The sequence below is a fragment of the Temnothorax longispinosus genome, chromosome 4, assembly GCF_030848805.1.
Source record: "Temnothorax longispinosus isolate EJ_2023e chromosome 4, Tlon_JGU_v1, whole genome shotgun sequence".
Lineage (NCBI taxonomy): Eukaryota > Metazoa > Arthropoda > Insecta > Hymenoptera > Formicidae > Temnothorax > Temnothorax longispinosus.
The window spans coordinates 12,661,483-12,676,690 of NC_092361.1; the positions used below are offsets into that span (position 1 = coordinate 12,661,483).

Below are 15,208 nucleotides of genomic sequence, written 5' to 3' on the forward strand. Positions count from 1 at the left end.
AATTTTGAATGTAAAATTATTAATAATATTAAATTGATCCTTTAACAAAATATTTATTTTTTATATATATAACATATTTTCTTGCACATTATATTCTTATGTCTGGTCAAAGACAGTCTTAAGTATCAGACTACGGATTAGGATTGAGATTGGATTGAAATTTAATCAATCAGAATAGAGAAAACTGATCACAAGTTTAGTAAACTTTGCTCTGATTAACCAAATTTCAATCCAATCTCAATTCCAATCCGTAGTCTGATATGGGCTTTAAGATTCCATCCAGCCAATGAAATGACTGTATAACATTCCGAGATAGTACTCAAGACGATCTTAAATATAAGATCGGACTATGAATACCATCATAGTCAGGTATACATATGTTTTGTAGGTCAGGTATACTAGTCTATAGTCAGGTATATGTTTTGTTTTTTCTTTTTTAAACATGTTTTTTAGCAATTCTGCTAATTTTCAATATACGCATATTTAGGATTTTTAAAGGTTTAAAAACGTCACTAAAATAAAATCTGTTTAACACAAAGTGATAAATATATATTCTTTTATGATATTCTTTTATATATATTCTTTTACCTTTAATTGAAGGAAATCTTTATTTTCGATCACTAATTATTCGAACATTATTACTGTCTTATGTAATATTGGACGGAATAAAAGATTAAAGATAAAATAATTTTAATAAATTTACCTACTTACGTATTATCGGGTTGTAAAGATGGGTGATAAATTATTTGGATATTCTTATTGTCTAGAATCAATTTAGAATTAAGGGAATGCTAGCTTGCAATTATTATCCGATCTAAAATGATTTATGATGGGAAATTTGTCAGACATAATTCGATTAATTCAACATTTACTTTGCCATCGTAAGATAGAACTTGTAGTTAATTGAGTGAACGTATCGTCCATTAATCATATCATCGCAATTGTGAGTTAATTCAAACGTATTTTGTTAGCGTTACTTGATCAAGACTCTTTACACTCAGTTTTTTAACAAAATTAATAAGAGATGCGGAATCTAATTTAAAAAACACAGATAATGAAACGTATATTTTATTTTTCAATAAATAAAAAAAAATCTGTTCAAAATATGTCAACTATATAATTATTAAAATAATTATGGTAAAACCACATTCACAGTTTTCATCTAAAGAAAAGAGGATACACATGTGAAATTTTCTTATGCATAAATACTTTCAATTTACACGCTTGACTAAGCAAAATGATGCAAATCTAACCGTCTAACCGCTAACTGCCTGGCATCTACGTACTCCTGATCTTCATATTTCAACGATAACCGCAATTCTTGATGAAAGCGTCAGTAATATTTCTGTCATATTCAATGCTCTTTCGTTTTCATTTAAGTATCTTTTTTTTCTACGCGATAATTCAACTGAAGTTAAAGCGACGTTTCCCGTCGAAACGAAATCCGTATGCCGCGCTGTTGGGCGCGTCAACCAATGCAGGATTTCGGTACTGATGAAAGGACCCATGAAGGTGGGGCGGTCTCACGGCGTTTTGCTCCTCTTCTTGCATACCTTTCAGGTAAAACGCCTCAAATTGACCCTCCGGCAAAAGAATATCCTTCAGGGACTTGTCATTTGGATCGTATGTCGACGTGAGAGTAATTGACGTGACGAAAAAGCAAAAAACCTGCAATAAATAATGCTGTTTTATCAATTGCTACCAAGAGGTAGCAACGTAAAAACGATAGACAGTCACTTGTAAAAATTAATTGAAAAAAATTAACAGAAATGCAGTATATAAAATTATAAATGCCAAACTTTCGAAATTGAAAACAGATTAAAAAATTAAAGATTTAATGTCACGAAATAAATCAAAGGGCTGTAGTGATATAAAAAATAACCGCAGGGAAGCTCATACTCTCTCGTAATAATCAGATAGGTCAATAAATATCTATCCATGAAAAATAAGCTAACTTAGCGTTAATTTGATTGAATTGAACATCGAATAAAAATATTTTAATTACAGCAATTAATTAGAACAACTCTAAAGTTTCTTGAAGTAGCGATATAATAGTCTAACAGCGTAATAGTGTGTAACGACACACTTCTTTTACGACAGTTTAACGATTTACACGCACAATGAATCTTTTTACGATCGTTGTGATGGACGTAAACGACGTGATGCCAGGTGATAATTTTCGGTTAATAGTAAACAATTATACGTAGTACATACCAATAAAATGTTTCGTTCGTTCCACGTCATTATCATTTTCCGTTCCATTTTCCTGGTCATCTCTCTCGCACGATACTAAAATGACAAATATATAGGGTAACTTCGGTATATACGCCGCAGCTAAGGGAAACTTAATTTATCGAGTACTATTTACTATGTTTAAGACAAATGAATTATACCAATAAAAACTTTATACTGTCTACTACTATAAAAAAAATAGAAATATGAGATATTCATTCTTTGTATTTAATATAAAAAAACTTTTAGAAGCCCTTGCATTTTTGCCATATATCCCATAGCGGTGGCATATATGACATTCATGGGTGAAATATACGCCTTATAAAAAATTACAAATAATGTTTATAAATAAGGCAATAAAATGTCATAATAAGTTATAAAATGTGTGTAAGAAGTTTATTAAGATGTAAGAATGATAAACAAATTATAAAACTAAAAAATTTTAAAAAGAAAATAGAAGAATAATAGATACATTAAAGGTTATTGGTATACGATCCAAGAAAAAGAAAGAAAAAGAACACATAGGAGATTTCGATTTTTACAGAGCGTCTGTACTATGGCATAAATCCTGCATGCTAAAATGCCGTATATCCTAAACAGAAGGGATATATAAGATATCAAGCTAAACAAAGAATATAAGAGCTATGCACTTGTATTTTGCTGTATTCCATCCTTTACTATCCCTCTACACTTATGTATCATGAAATAACCATTAAACCTTTTGCATTTCCTTCAGTAGTTATTTTACATAGATCGTAATATATGATCGCGCTACTTACTACGGTGAGAAATCGATTCAACTCACGACGGTTTCGTTAATATTAACAGTAAAGAACTGAAATTACAACACAATACTAATATGACATAATGGCACATAACATTTGTGATTGCAAGCACGTATCTCTATTCCTTCTATTTTTTTTTTTTTACTTCTGCGGCGTAAATCCTCACGCGGCGTAAATACCGGAGTTACCCTAACGTTTAAGTGACGATGATCCTGGTCGAGTATAACTCTCTCGACTGTTTGATGAAACAGGGAAAGCGATAAATCCGGTCTCTCGTCGGATTAATCGCACGCGATGCTACGCGTAGCAAATGTGTTTATAATTGCAATTTATCAGTTGTTAAAAATTATATTTGTTTGTCTATACGTGCACACACCTACGTTTGACGCTAATGACCACGAATTCGCGGAATGATATAATTTAATGCTGCGCGCGGAACGTGAGCATTATTACCTCGATTCGCATGAGATAAATCTAGACTGAAATGCATCCTGTATGTAATATAACAATGATACGTTCCTATAATAAAAATAAGCATGTATACATAATAATAACAATAGGCTTTATAAAAACAAAATCTAAAATAATTAAGACAACATTTAATTAAAATAATAAACAGTAAATCTAATAAAAGCAGAGAGAGAGAAAGAGAGAGAGAGAGAGAGAGAGAGAGAGATTAATCAAATCTCCTAAATCAAAAAAAGAATACCGAAGATAATGATTATAGGAAAATTTATTTGCAAAAAAGTTTGACTCGTTCAACTTTCACAATTTATTTATAGACATTTAAATATAGATATATGGATAAAATATAATGCTTGTATAATATATAACTAGACGGTTCCAAAAATCACCGGTTACTCTTTTCATAATAAATTCTTTAGCTATACTTTTAGAGTCGATCTTTTCTTAACGAAAATGTCAACGTGTCAATAATTTTCTATAATTTGATTGAGAAAGGACAACTTTTTTCCGCGAACTAAACTTCGAGAAACTAAATATATAACAACGCTACATTCTTTCGGTTAATCGCAAATGGAAGTTTCTTTGACAAAACTTTAATCTGAAACTTTATTACAAAGGCTTATGACGCAGAAGATTGACAAAATATAATTAGGTGTAATGAATGATCAAATGATTACCTTCGACATTCTTGCTGAGGAAAGACTGACTTCCAAGTTGATTAGAGAATCTATCGTTAACAAGGAAATTGTTTTTAAAAAAATTTCCGGTATTTTCGGGACACTCTATATTAACAATATCGCAATATGCGTCATTTTTGAACGCGGATCTCTACGGCACGCCCGCTCTAAAATCGCATTTTTACGGTCGCTCTCTACTCTCTGTTACGTATGTGCACGTACCTTGACCGTTCACCTATTGCGAAACAGGCCGTTAACGAAATGTAATGCCCTTCGTTGCGCGACCAACTTGTTGTTGTTATAGGTAATCGTTCCAAACACGCGAAAGCAACACAAAAATATATGAAACAAGGAACATCCGTGAAAATATTAAGACACACCCCTCTCTTAAAATGATTGTTAATCTCTCTTTACGGCGCATCGCGTCCGAGTTAGTTGTATAAAAACGGTTACATCAACCATCACGTACTTTTCAATTGAAATGAAATGTGATACGTGAAATCCGTATATTTTTTGCACGAACTTTCAATTATACATTTTAATTATTTATCTTAACTCTACGTCTAATTACATATTTTAATTGAATTAATGACACTGAAGTAGGTCACGAGAGAGGAAAAATCGTGCTTCTCGTTGCTTTCCTTCGTTACATACATGAGATGAAAAGTTGTTATTCCACGCAGAGAGCTACCAAATCTCGATCGTTCTCGCGCCGGGCAAAAATTAATATCTTAATATTTATACATATCACATCAGATCTTCACTTTGTGAGATAAGGAATCGGTAAATAGCCGTAAAACGGCGATTACACAGTGTCCAATTAAGAATCACGAGATGATCCGCGGAGCACAAAATCGAAAGTGTTTAAGCAAGGCGTGACGAAACGAAGCGCCACGGCTCGTCGAGCCACTGCGCGAATTAATAAATGTTTCGAAGATACACGGGAGTCAATCACTCTTTGTTTAAAATATTAAATCCTTTTATTCTTTGAACTCTAAGAAAAAATCTTTGTTGAAGATAGAAACTACATGTTGCGTCAATAAATGAAAAAGAATGCGCCTTTCACAGAGATTCAGTTGGAAAAACCAAGTTTCGCCAATTACTTAAAGCGGCTCGCCATTCTCTCTCTCTCTCTCTCTCTCTCTCTCTCTCTCTCTCTCTCCCTCTCTCTCTCTCTCTCTCTCTCTCTCTCTCTCTCTCTCCTCTCTCTCTCTCTCTCTCTCTCTCTCTCTCTCTCTCTCTCTCTCTCTCTCTCTCTCTCTCTCTCTATCCCCCTCTAGTGAGAGCATGCTAGAACACTAGAAATAATCAAACATAGTAGTAAAGACACGAACACTCTAGCTCTCTCCAAATATTCTCTCCCTAGAATACAGAAATAACGGAAATAAAAGCTTTAAAAACAAAGCTAGCAAAATACATAAAGAGAGAGAAATAGGAGCAGATAAGTCGTAAGGGATGGGAAAGATATTCTAGTCTCTCTTCTCTACTTTATCTCTCTCTATAAGAGTTATTCGGGTATAATGTCTCTCTTAGGTTATACTCTCTTTCTCTCTATGTAAAGAGCCAAGGCTCTCTCTCTCTCTCTCTCTCTGGTAAAATCTCAATATTTAACAATAAAAAGTTTTATAATTAAAAAAAACGTCATTATTGTCGGTAGAATTAGCTCCATTTGATTGCTAAACATATGCCTAAAATCCAGTTCGAACGATCTATAATTCATGATAAAATTATATTTATAATTTGTTATACTCTACGTAATATATAAAAAAAATTTGGAAAATCTGAAATATATTTCGACCAAACTTCGATTAACGTAATCGCCGATTAACTTATTTATCAAGTAATATTTATGCTATTTAGTTAACATGGATAAAATTACTAATTTTTTATTTGACATATAGAAAAAAATTATAGATTTGGAGACAAGTTATGTAGTCAATGTAGTCATGTTATTTGTTTTAGCACTAGAACAATTAACCAATTCCGTCAAAATAATGAGTTTCAAATTTCTTGTTTTAAATTACAGACATTATTAAAGTGTTTTCGTTGTGACTTTTGCCGAAATAAAAAAAATGAATATATATATATATGTCAATTTATTTTCCATCAATCACTCTAATTTCGAAGTTCTGTATATAGGATTTTAGACAGCAGCGTCTAAAGATGTAAAGATGTCTTTTAAACACGCATGTCTAAAAGTTATCTTAAAACTGTTTTTATGATGTCTTTTAGACATACGCGTGTTGTCTGGGATGTCTATATCAAAATATATACCATTAAATACCAATATACCAAACGCTGGTTGTTCTATATAGTATTAAGCAATTCTATCAGTTGAATTAATTTCCAAGTAAATTAATCGGCGGAGTTTAGCCGAAGTTGCCCATAGTTTGTTATACAAAAGCATATAGACTAATACCGTTGTTTTACAATTAAAATTAAAATTTTTTATATGGTTTGTAAGCTCGTTAGATACATCCTCTCGCTATTGCCTACTAAAATATAAAATATATAAAAATTATAACATACCGTTTTCGCAAACATTTGAAAAAACGGCATAAAAAACGACAAGCACGAGCTGAGGTAAATTAGAGTAAGGTAAATATCACTCGAAATTAGAGTGGTATTGCGGGATTGAAGTGTATTGAAACGTGATATTCACTGATAAACTATATCGTTTTGAGTTCTTATATGGAAAGTATGCTACGTCGGAAATAGCTGTCTCCAAATAAAAATAACACGGTTGTTACCCGTATTATATGCTGAGAATTTAGTGGAAAGTGGAGAAACACCTAGCTATGTGATAAATGATAATGTGGACTGGATATATACACATATATACATATATACTGAATACTGGACACACACACACACACATCTTTATCTATTTATTTATTTCATTATCTATTTATTTATTTATTTATCTATATTTTTCTTGTGGGATATTTGTAATTTTATATTATTACCTCAAATATTACACAATTTTGACAACGTTAAAAAAGTAATTAAAAAAGTAGTGTATGCATATGTAATAAGAATAAAAATCATAATACATATACATATATTATATGTATGTATATTAAAACCGCGTGTGAAATAGTAAATCTACAAACTCGGGATTTTGTCCCAAATTCCGAAACTGCATGGTCGTCCAAAGTGGACTCAAAAATTTCTGAAAAATTGCACACGCGAGGAGCTTCAAAAGACTCACTGTGGTATCGCCGCGGAAAAGTGAAAGCCAGCGCACGACAGCGAACGATGACGGTGGCAATGGCGCTCGTGACAGAAGCGGGATTCCGTTCGACGGCCGCCTCGCTCCCGGCCTTGCCAATGCCCCGCGCCCCGCGCTCCATCGAGATGGAAACCACCGCCGCCGTATCGCATATCCCCCCATTCGCAAAAACAGAAGTCGATGAAAGTGGAAAACGGACCGGACCGAGCCGCGCGCGCGGCTCGCGCATTCGTTTTTTGCCGCGCTATCGGCGACCGGCCAATCGGAGAGCAGCGCGCGCTTCGGATGGACGCGCGTATCTCCGCCGAACGGGATAGATCGCCTTTTTTCGCAATATCGCGTTTTTTAGGCACACTTTACTTCTATAGTGTTTTTTTACCGCCGCGCCAATCTGGCTTACGGCGGGCGGCTCTCGGAGATAATAATTGAACTACGACTGCAACTTAATTTAACACACGTGAGATATCACCATCGCCACTGAGCAACGTCTCATTCTTGTCGGGAAAAAAAAGATTGTCGGAGGAAAGAAAGTTCCATTTAAATCGCTTTTGATTGGAATACAATGAAGACGCAAAAAGGTCTATGAGACAAATATAAATACTGGTCGAACATATAAATACCAGTTAAAAGAAGATACAATATATATGGCTTTCTGGCGCGATATAGGTAATAAGTTTAAAGAACGTCACTTCAGCGATATAGTAACGAATAGAGATAAAAGTGATTTAAACATTGAAAGCTTACAAAAGCAGATGTAACAACTATAATGATTATTATTTTATATCGGAAAAATCAATATTATTAATATATTAAATATAATATATTAATATATATATGTATACACACACACATATATATATATATATATATATATATATATATATATATAACTATTAACATACATAATATCAATATAAATGTGTTTTAAAAAGTTTATATATATATATATATATATATATATATATATATAAACTTTTTAAAACACATTTATATTGATATTATGTATGTTAATAGTTAATATATTAGTAGTGTAATATATTAATACTTTAATATATTAAAGATATAATAATAAATAGGGACAAAAGCGATTTAAACAATTCTATTGGAAATTAAAAGAAAAATGGAAAATGATTAATTATTATTATACCTAAAAAATCATTATTAATAATATTAGAAATAGTACATTATTGATATTATTATGTCGGTGCAAACAACCGGTACATAAATTTTTTAAATATCCATATAAATATAATATACATTAATGATTGGTATATTATTAGTATAATATATTAATATTTTTTTGTAATCAGAAATCGAAATAAAATAATTCAATCGAAAGTATTGCGACATTTAGTCGTAAAAGTTTAACACCTGTAATGAGTCGTCGTTATCAATGCAAACTTTTACTTTTGCAACAGTAAAGTCGTTCGAACAGATAAATTTATAAAGCTGCAGTTCTAGACGCGCGCTTTATGCGTTTCGTATCGCATTACGCGGCTGCGTTGTCGGACTGGGAGATTCAATTTCTTATATTTATGACATAAAATATATTTACCCAGACCTTTCATGTGGTGAGCGAGGATAGAAAGCGATATAGAGAAATCACTACTGCAAATTAAAATGCTAATTATCTGCGATCCTTTTCCTAATAGCGGTCAGTAGTATCGCCCTATCGCTGCGCGACTGATCGCTCGTTTCCAAGTCAAGCAGGGAAATCTTGCTTGCGAGTGCACAACTAACAAGATTTTAATAAGGGAACATCGCCACGGCGCGGCGCGCCGGAGCTCTCGTGAGTTCGAATGAAACCGTGTAGTTATAAGAAGCAAGGCGCATGTATTAATTATGGAAAAATTCGAATTTAAAAAGATGAAATTCACACAATCTATAATACATGACCAAACGAATTCTTGTATCTGAGGTTTAATAACGAACGTCACGTTGAGAGCGTAAAGAGATAGAAAGACATGATTATCTTGTTTTTTATTTTATTCATATTTCACTCATATATCATTTATCTTAAATGTACTTGAGTAGACGCAGATAAAGGATATAATCACCTCTTTTTCAATTCATCCCTGAAGATCAATCTTGATTGTTTCTTATGAATACGTTGTAATTCGATGTAATTGGAAAACGAGACTTTGCAACGTAAAATGTTAGTTTTTTCACAATTACTAGATATGTAATAAATGATACGAAAAATTTGCAATGTTATCTCTTGTATATGTGTGTATGGCATACTTAAATTTTCGTAAGTTTATATATTTGTATAATCCAGTCTCAAAATAGAAAATGAAAATGTCAAGAATCCATCTCTATTATTCATCGTTATAATGTACAATTGTCGCAATATTTATAGGTATGGATTACATTTTTTTTCGCTCATCAGAATAGTCTCTACGCCTTATCCTTAGAAAGATATTACATTTCTTTGGAAAAATCAATATCATGATAGTTGCGAGAGCCGATTTTACCTATACTGTCTAACGATGCAAATTCAGAGTTTAATGTATTTTTTTTTAATAATAGTATATTTTGCAATTTTATCAATTTAAATAAACTATGTCGTATAATGACATGTCATTTAAAAGCAAAATTTTGCAATGTATTAAAGGTATTAAAATACGTTTATTTTTTACATTTACAAAATATAACAAATACGAGAAACTAAAGTATTATATAGAAATATAAAAAATTGTTTCTTTTGAATATAGTAAAGTCTTGTTATGTCTAAAATCAAAATTTATGCACTCTAATATACATGTATTGTACATATCTAAAGATGCAAAAAAGGTAAATCGGCCCTAATTGTCATTTCAGGTGATCCTAAAGCCGTGATCCTAGCCGGTTTTTTTCAGTTTTTTTCTTAGCACTAATCTTTTAATTGGCTTTATAGAAATGCAAAATTCTTGTCTAGAATTAAAGTACGCATCAAAATCTAGGTCATGGTGGTCGAATTTATATCGAAAACGAAAAAAAATTAATATTTTTTGTTATACGTGACAACCACCACATATAAATTCGACCACCATGACCTAGATTTTGATGCGTACTTTAATTCTAGACAAGAATTTTGCATTTCTATAAAGCCAATTAAAAGATTAGTGCTAAGAAAAAAACTGAAAAAAACCGGTTAGGATCACGGCTTTAGGATCACCTTAAGGGGATCCTAAAGCCGTCTGTAATACCGGCTTTTTTTCTTAGCACTAATCTTTTAATTGACTTTATAGAAATGCAAAATTCTTGTCTAGAATTAAAGTACGCATCAAAATCTAGGTCATGGTGGTCAAATTTATATCGAAAACGAAAAAAAATATTTTTGTTAATTTTTGGTATACGTGACGACAATATTTGCTTTGTACAAAAATTCCACGATAAATATCCACAAAATTAGACCGGCATGACCTAGGGACAACATTTAAGAACAATATCGTGCAATTAGATCTAAGATTGAAAACCTAGAAAAAAAGATTACTTTATATAACTTTTATATGTGCAAAAGCACATTCAGGTTGACAGGATAAGCAATATTGCGTGTGGCATAAGATGGCGCAGTAATCGAACAAAGACAGATGCCTCTCGTTAGACAAGGACAGATATAGATATATGATGACAAGAAAACAGAATTAGAAATGTTGACATTATCGACGTCGAGGAAGTTCAGCCTTCACTTTAGGATCCCCTTAAGTACTTTCCTAACGTTGTCATAGCAAAAAATTCGTACAATATTTGGATAGCAGTATAAAATTACAAATATTCCGCAAAAAAGATGTAAATATACATTTACGTATATATATATATATATATATATATATATATATATATATATATTACGTATATAAATGTATTATATATTACATATATTATAATATATAAATAACATATTATTACATATAATTATATATATTCTACATATATTAACTTACCTCTTATCTCTTATAATTGCAAGAATTGTTTTAGCTATAAAACCATTATATGAAATTCTCTGATACATACATATATAAAATAAACCGGTATAATAATAATAATAAATAAAATCTTTACAAAAGGTGTAAATAGTCAATTATAATAATTAATTATATTAAATATTGCGAACTTTTAACCTTCAATACTTTTACTATCACAAAGATATATTTTTTCATAAACAAAACTTTGAAAACTGATATATAAAATTTGCGAGACTACAAGATTCTCAATATGATAAATTCAATCTCCTTATATCCTAATTACATAATAATCCTAGAAATTATGCAAAAATTCTCTTGTATCATTTCTCTTCACTTAAAAGAAGAGTTTTAGTTCGTCTCAGTTCTGAGACCAAGCCTGTATACTAATCGAACATCATTAATATTTATATATCTTAAATATGCCTCTGTATATGTAAGTCATGGTTATATGTATCAAAATATAATTCAAACGGAATATAAATAAGAATCTAATTTCGTCTTTGCGTTAGGAGGCGAGGTAAAGGGAGAAAACCAAGCTATCGAAAATCTTCCGAAGACCGCTTGAATCGATTTCCATCTGCTATTGCGTACCCATCTGGCTTCTTCTTTTTTAAGTTGTTCTATACCCTATGTAATGTAATGTATGTTTCAATGAATACAAGTCGCATTTTTTTTTATATACGCGCGAATAACGATTCCTTCATATACATACAGTTTCGTCATTCCAAATAGCTTGCAATTGCGTGCCTAACATCACAGCAGTAAAAATGGCAAATAGGAGTGCCTCGAATGCTAGAAATAACAATAACACCACCGTCGCTGGTGGGTTGAATGTGGAGCATTCCCTCCATTCTTGCCTGACACACGTGGTAAATTGTTGTATACATAGAAACAGGGATTGCAGTGATATGCCCGCTATATAAAACTAAAATATAGCAAGAGAAGCGTGTCCACGTTATTATGCAAAATATTTCGATATATTTGAGATCAAATAGTAGAAATGCATCATTAATTTTATCGTTCTTTGTAAAGACCCAGATCATAATATATGCATGTACTCTTTGTAAAATACTTACAGTAAAAAGTACGAAGTATTTTTGATTATTTTCTCCTACACAATTGTTAACCCATGGACAATGGTGATCCATTTTCCTGATGCATCTGCAATTGCAACACAATGTAATCAGTGCATTGCCCTGCTACATTACAAATACAAACTTAATTATGTTAAATCACCTTTGGCAAACAGAGCAATGATGAGCTCTGTCAGGCTTAATAGAACAACATTTTGGACACTTAAAAATAACCTGTCCATCTCTAAATCCCATTTGTTGTATCATCTCTTTCGTTGCATTGCCTTTTGGCACTGCACCCTGTATAAAAACAAAATATCGATTTTTTTTCTAATGCTTAGCCTATCTTATACGACACGTGCCAAATTAGGAAAATTAGAAGTTTTGTGTCAAAAAACTGAAGCAACCAGTTGGAGACCTGGCGATAGGACTAAGCCTATCTGAAGCACTTAAAAATAAATATATGCCAAATCTTTAGCAATAAATAAGATTTTAGTGTTAGCTCAATTACCGGATCTGTAAACATGGTTCTTAGGTGCGACGCAAAGGCCAGGAATGCTAGAGATTGGAAAATGGCCATATTTAAGCTAGAATATATCGTATTTATCGTAGGAATAAGAATCACTGCCATCACTACAAACTCCGCATAAATGATCAGTAACCATGTTAATACTGCACATATGATGCCACATATATCCTATAAATACAGACGTTACATTAAGGTTATATATTAAAATAACAATATAATTTTTAGAACAACCTTGCCAAACACTGATTAACTTAATCAGGGATTAATTTAATTTGCAGAATCACTTAAAGCAAAATTTCCAACTACATAATTCATCATTCCTAATCTAATCTTTCTGTATTAAAAAATAAAAGATTAAGCTGTTCTGTGCTAACAAAACAGTATTTCCTGATAAGTTAATCGTTGATTAAGTTAATCAAGGTCATTCATAGAGGAGTATCAGAAATCGTGTATTCATAAGACTTTGCCTTGATACACCAGAGCTTTCCACCGCAACATCTATTATGAAAGTCTTTCTCCCTGTGAAAGGGCATATAATCGTAATCCATCGTTGAAACTACTATTCACTGAACTGCTATAGTCTTTATAAGACATAAGGGTAACCACTGATATCTCCTCATACACGCATAAATCTGCAATCACATGCCTGGAAAAAAAAAACACTGATGTAGCGATACCAACCAGGCACTTGGGGTAACATTTTTCATAGCTAAATGGAGCTTTATTTGTCCGATATGAAAATCTTGATTTAATGCCAAGATAAACATCTGCAATCTCATTTATCAATGATAACATCAAAGCGAAAATCAGTCACTTAGCCAAGATGAGAACGCGGAATACCGGAGATGACAAACGTCAAATCTCTGGGAATCTGTCTTTCTCTTCTTAAAAGTATGTATGTACAGCGAGCTAAATCGAATACTTACATGTCACAGCGCGATGACACGCATCCGTGGAAAGCGACAACGTGCGACGTCCGTCGTCATAACGTTTCGCATCGTGGCATCGCGAAACACGTGCACGGCGAGCGCCGACGGTGCTCCGGCGTAGAGACTGATTTTTCGCGAGACGTCGCCTACGTGATCGTGCGACGAAGTGCGTGCGGCACGAAACGTGCGTACAACGTACAACGGCGTGGCGTGCAGTCATAAATACGTGAATAATCGCTTCAATCTCGAATCGCAAGTACATATATCAGGCAACGGAGAAGCGAGTCAACCAGCATTATCGACGAGACTAATTCGTCCTCTCTACCTCTCTTCCCTTCCCCATCTGTCAGCCCATTCATTATCGTGGGTTGCGTTACTTGCGTTTCGTTTCATGCATGATACGCACGGTAGCATGAACCACGTTTATTCCGTTTCTCTTCACGCGCACTCGCTGCGCGCATGGATGGATCTGCCGACAACTACGTTACACCCCACCTCTTCCGGTGCATGAAGATAAAGTGAGACCACCATGAAAACTCCAAGAAAATGTATACACAAGTATTTTAAAAAAGCTGGTACTATTGCAAATTGCAACAGCATATTTTTGAGATCAAATCAAGTTAAAAAGTCCTGTACCATTTTTCCTTCCAACAAACAATTATCGAGATATAAGCTAAATATTTGCATCTAGTTTTCTTTGAATAGCTCAAAAGGTATATGTATATCAGGCAAATAAAAAATGTTTCAGGCAAAAGTTGTTTGTTTTTTTACATAAAATAAGGTGCTTTTAAAACAAATATAGGTTCCTATATATAAAAATTAAGTTGATCTTAAAATAACCCTGAAAACGTTTACCAAATCAAAAATAAATAACGCTGTTATATCCCTCCTCCCCCCAAAAAAACCAAACCACTTTCGTTTTACACTTTTTTTTTCAAAAATGCGTCTTCGACATATTTAGGTGTCTCAATTTAAAAAAACTCACCCTGTATACATTTGTCCGTGATATATGCACAAATATTACGTTTACGCAGCGCGAGCGTTACTTAATTCTGATATCAGGATAAGTAGCGAAATGAGATAAGTAGCAAAAATGTATATAATAGTAATTTACGATAATTATTCCTTCACGTAAACGGGATTTTGTAGTAAACTTACGATAATTTACTCCGCGTAAACGAGTGAATTATCGTGTAAGTTATTACTACAGAAGTAACGCTCGCGTAAACGTAGTATGTGAAAGCAATATTGACTTTATAAACCTTTTTTTGTTCGAAATAATTATTGGTATTTTGTTGGAATTTGTTGGACTTAATTAGAAAATTTGTTGGTTGCCCAG

The 15,208-nt window shown here is 32.7% G+C and overlaps 2 protein-coding genes across 3 annotated transcripts; both read right to left on the reverse strand.

The window, feature by feature from the left end:
- Positions 1-1,052: 1,052 nt before the first annotated feature.
- On the reverse strand, positions 1,053-8,193 carry LOC139811264 (uncharacterized). Its single transcript, XM_071775433.1, has 3 exons — positions 7,371-8,193; positions 2,215-2,289; positions 1,053-1,668 (listed from the first exon to the last, which is right to left on the reverse strand). The coding sequence occupies exons 1-3, from the start codon at positions 7,551-7,553 to the stop codon at positions 1,405-1,407; spliced, it is 522 nt and encodes a 173-aa protein (XP_071631534.1). The 5' UTR covers positions 7,554-8,193; the 3' UTR covers positions 1,053-1,404.
- A 1,166-nt stretch (positions 8,194-9,359) lies between these two features.
- LOC139811263 (palmitoyltransferase ZDHHC3) lies at positions 9,360-14,329 on the reverse strand. Of its 2 annotated transcripts, none has more exons than XM_071775431.1 (7): positions 13,867-14,329; positions 13,408-13,586; positions 12,923-13,108; positions 12,575-12,711; positions 12,415-12,499; positions 12,051-12,263; positions 9,360-11,965 (listed from the first exon to the last, which is right to left on the reverse strand). In XM_071775431.1, exons 2-7 carry the CDS (start codon positions 13,486-13,488, stop codon positions 11,804-11,806), a joined length of 864 nt encoding a protein of 287 aa, XP_071631532.1. In that variant the 5' UTR covers positions 13,489-13,586; positions 13,867-14,329; the 3' UTR covers positions 9,360-11,803. The 2 variants fall into 2 exon arrangements, with proteins under 2 accessions (XP_071631532.1, XP_071631533.1); XM_071775432.1 differs by having other exon boundaries at positions 14,195-14,313.
- Between the last annotated feature and the right edge of the window lie 879 nt (positions 14,330-15,208).

Excerpts from the sequence above, each read along its gene's own strand:
- LOC139811263 (XM_071775431.1), bottom strand. The coding sequence starts at position 13,488 with ATGGATTACGATTATATGCCCTTTCACAGGGAGAAAGACTTTCATAAT. Across the intron at positions 12,500-12,574 it reads CATTGCTCTGTTTGCCAAAG|ATGCATCAGGAAAATGGATC; the intron begins GTGATTTAACAT and ends TTGCAATTGCAG. Across the intron at positions 11,966-12,050 it reads CTATTTGGAATGACGAAACT|GGTATAGAACAACTTAAAAA; the intron begins GTATGTATATGA and ends TACATTACATAG.
- LOC139811264 (XM_071775433.1), bottom strand. The coding sequence starts at position 7,553 with ATGGGGGGATATGCGATACGGCGGCGGTGGTTTCCATCTCGATGGAGC. Across the intron at positions 2,290-7,370 it reads TTTTCCGCGGCGATACCACA|TATCGTGCGAGAGAGATGAC; the intron begins GTGAGTCTTTTG and ends TTGTCATTTTAG. Across the intron at positions 1,669-2,214 it reads ACGAACGAAACATTTTATTG|GTTTTTTGCTTTTTCGTCAC; the intron begins GTATGTACTACG and ends TATTTATTGCAG.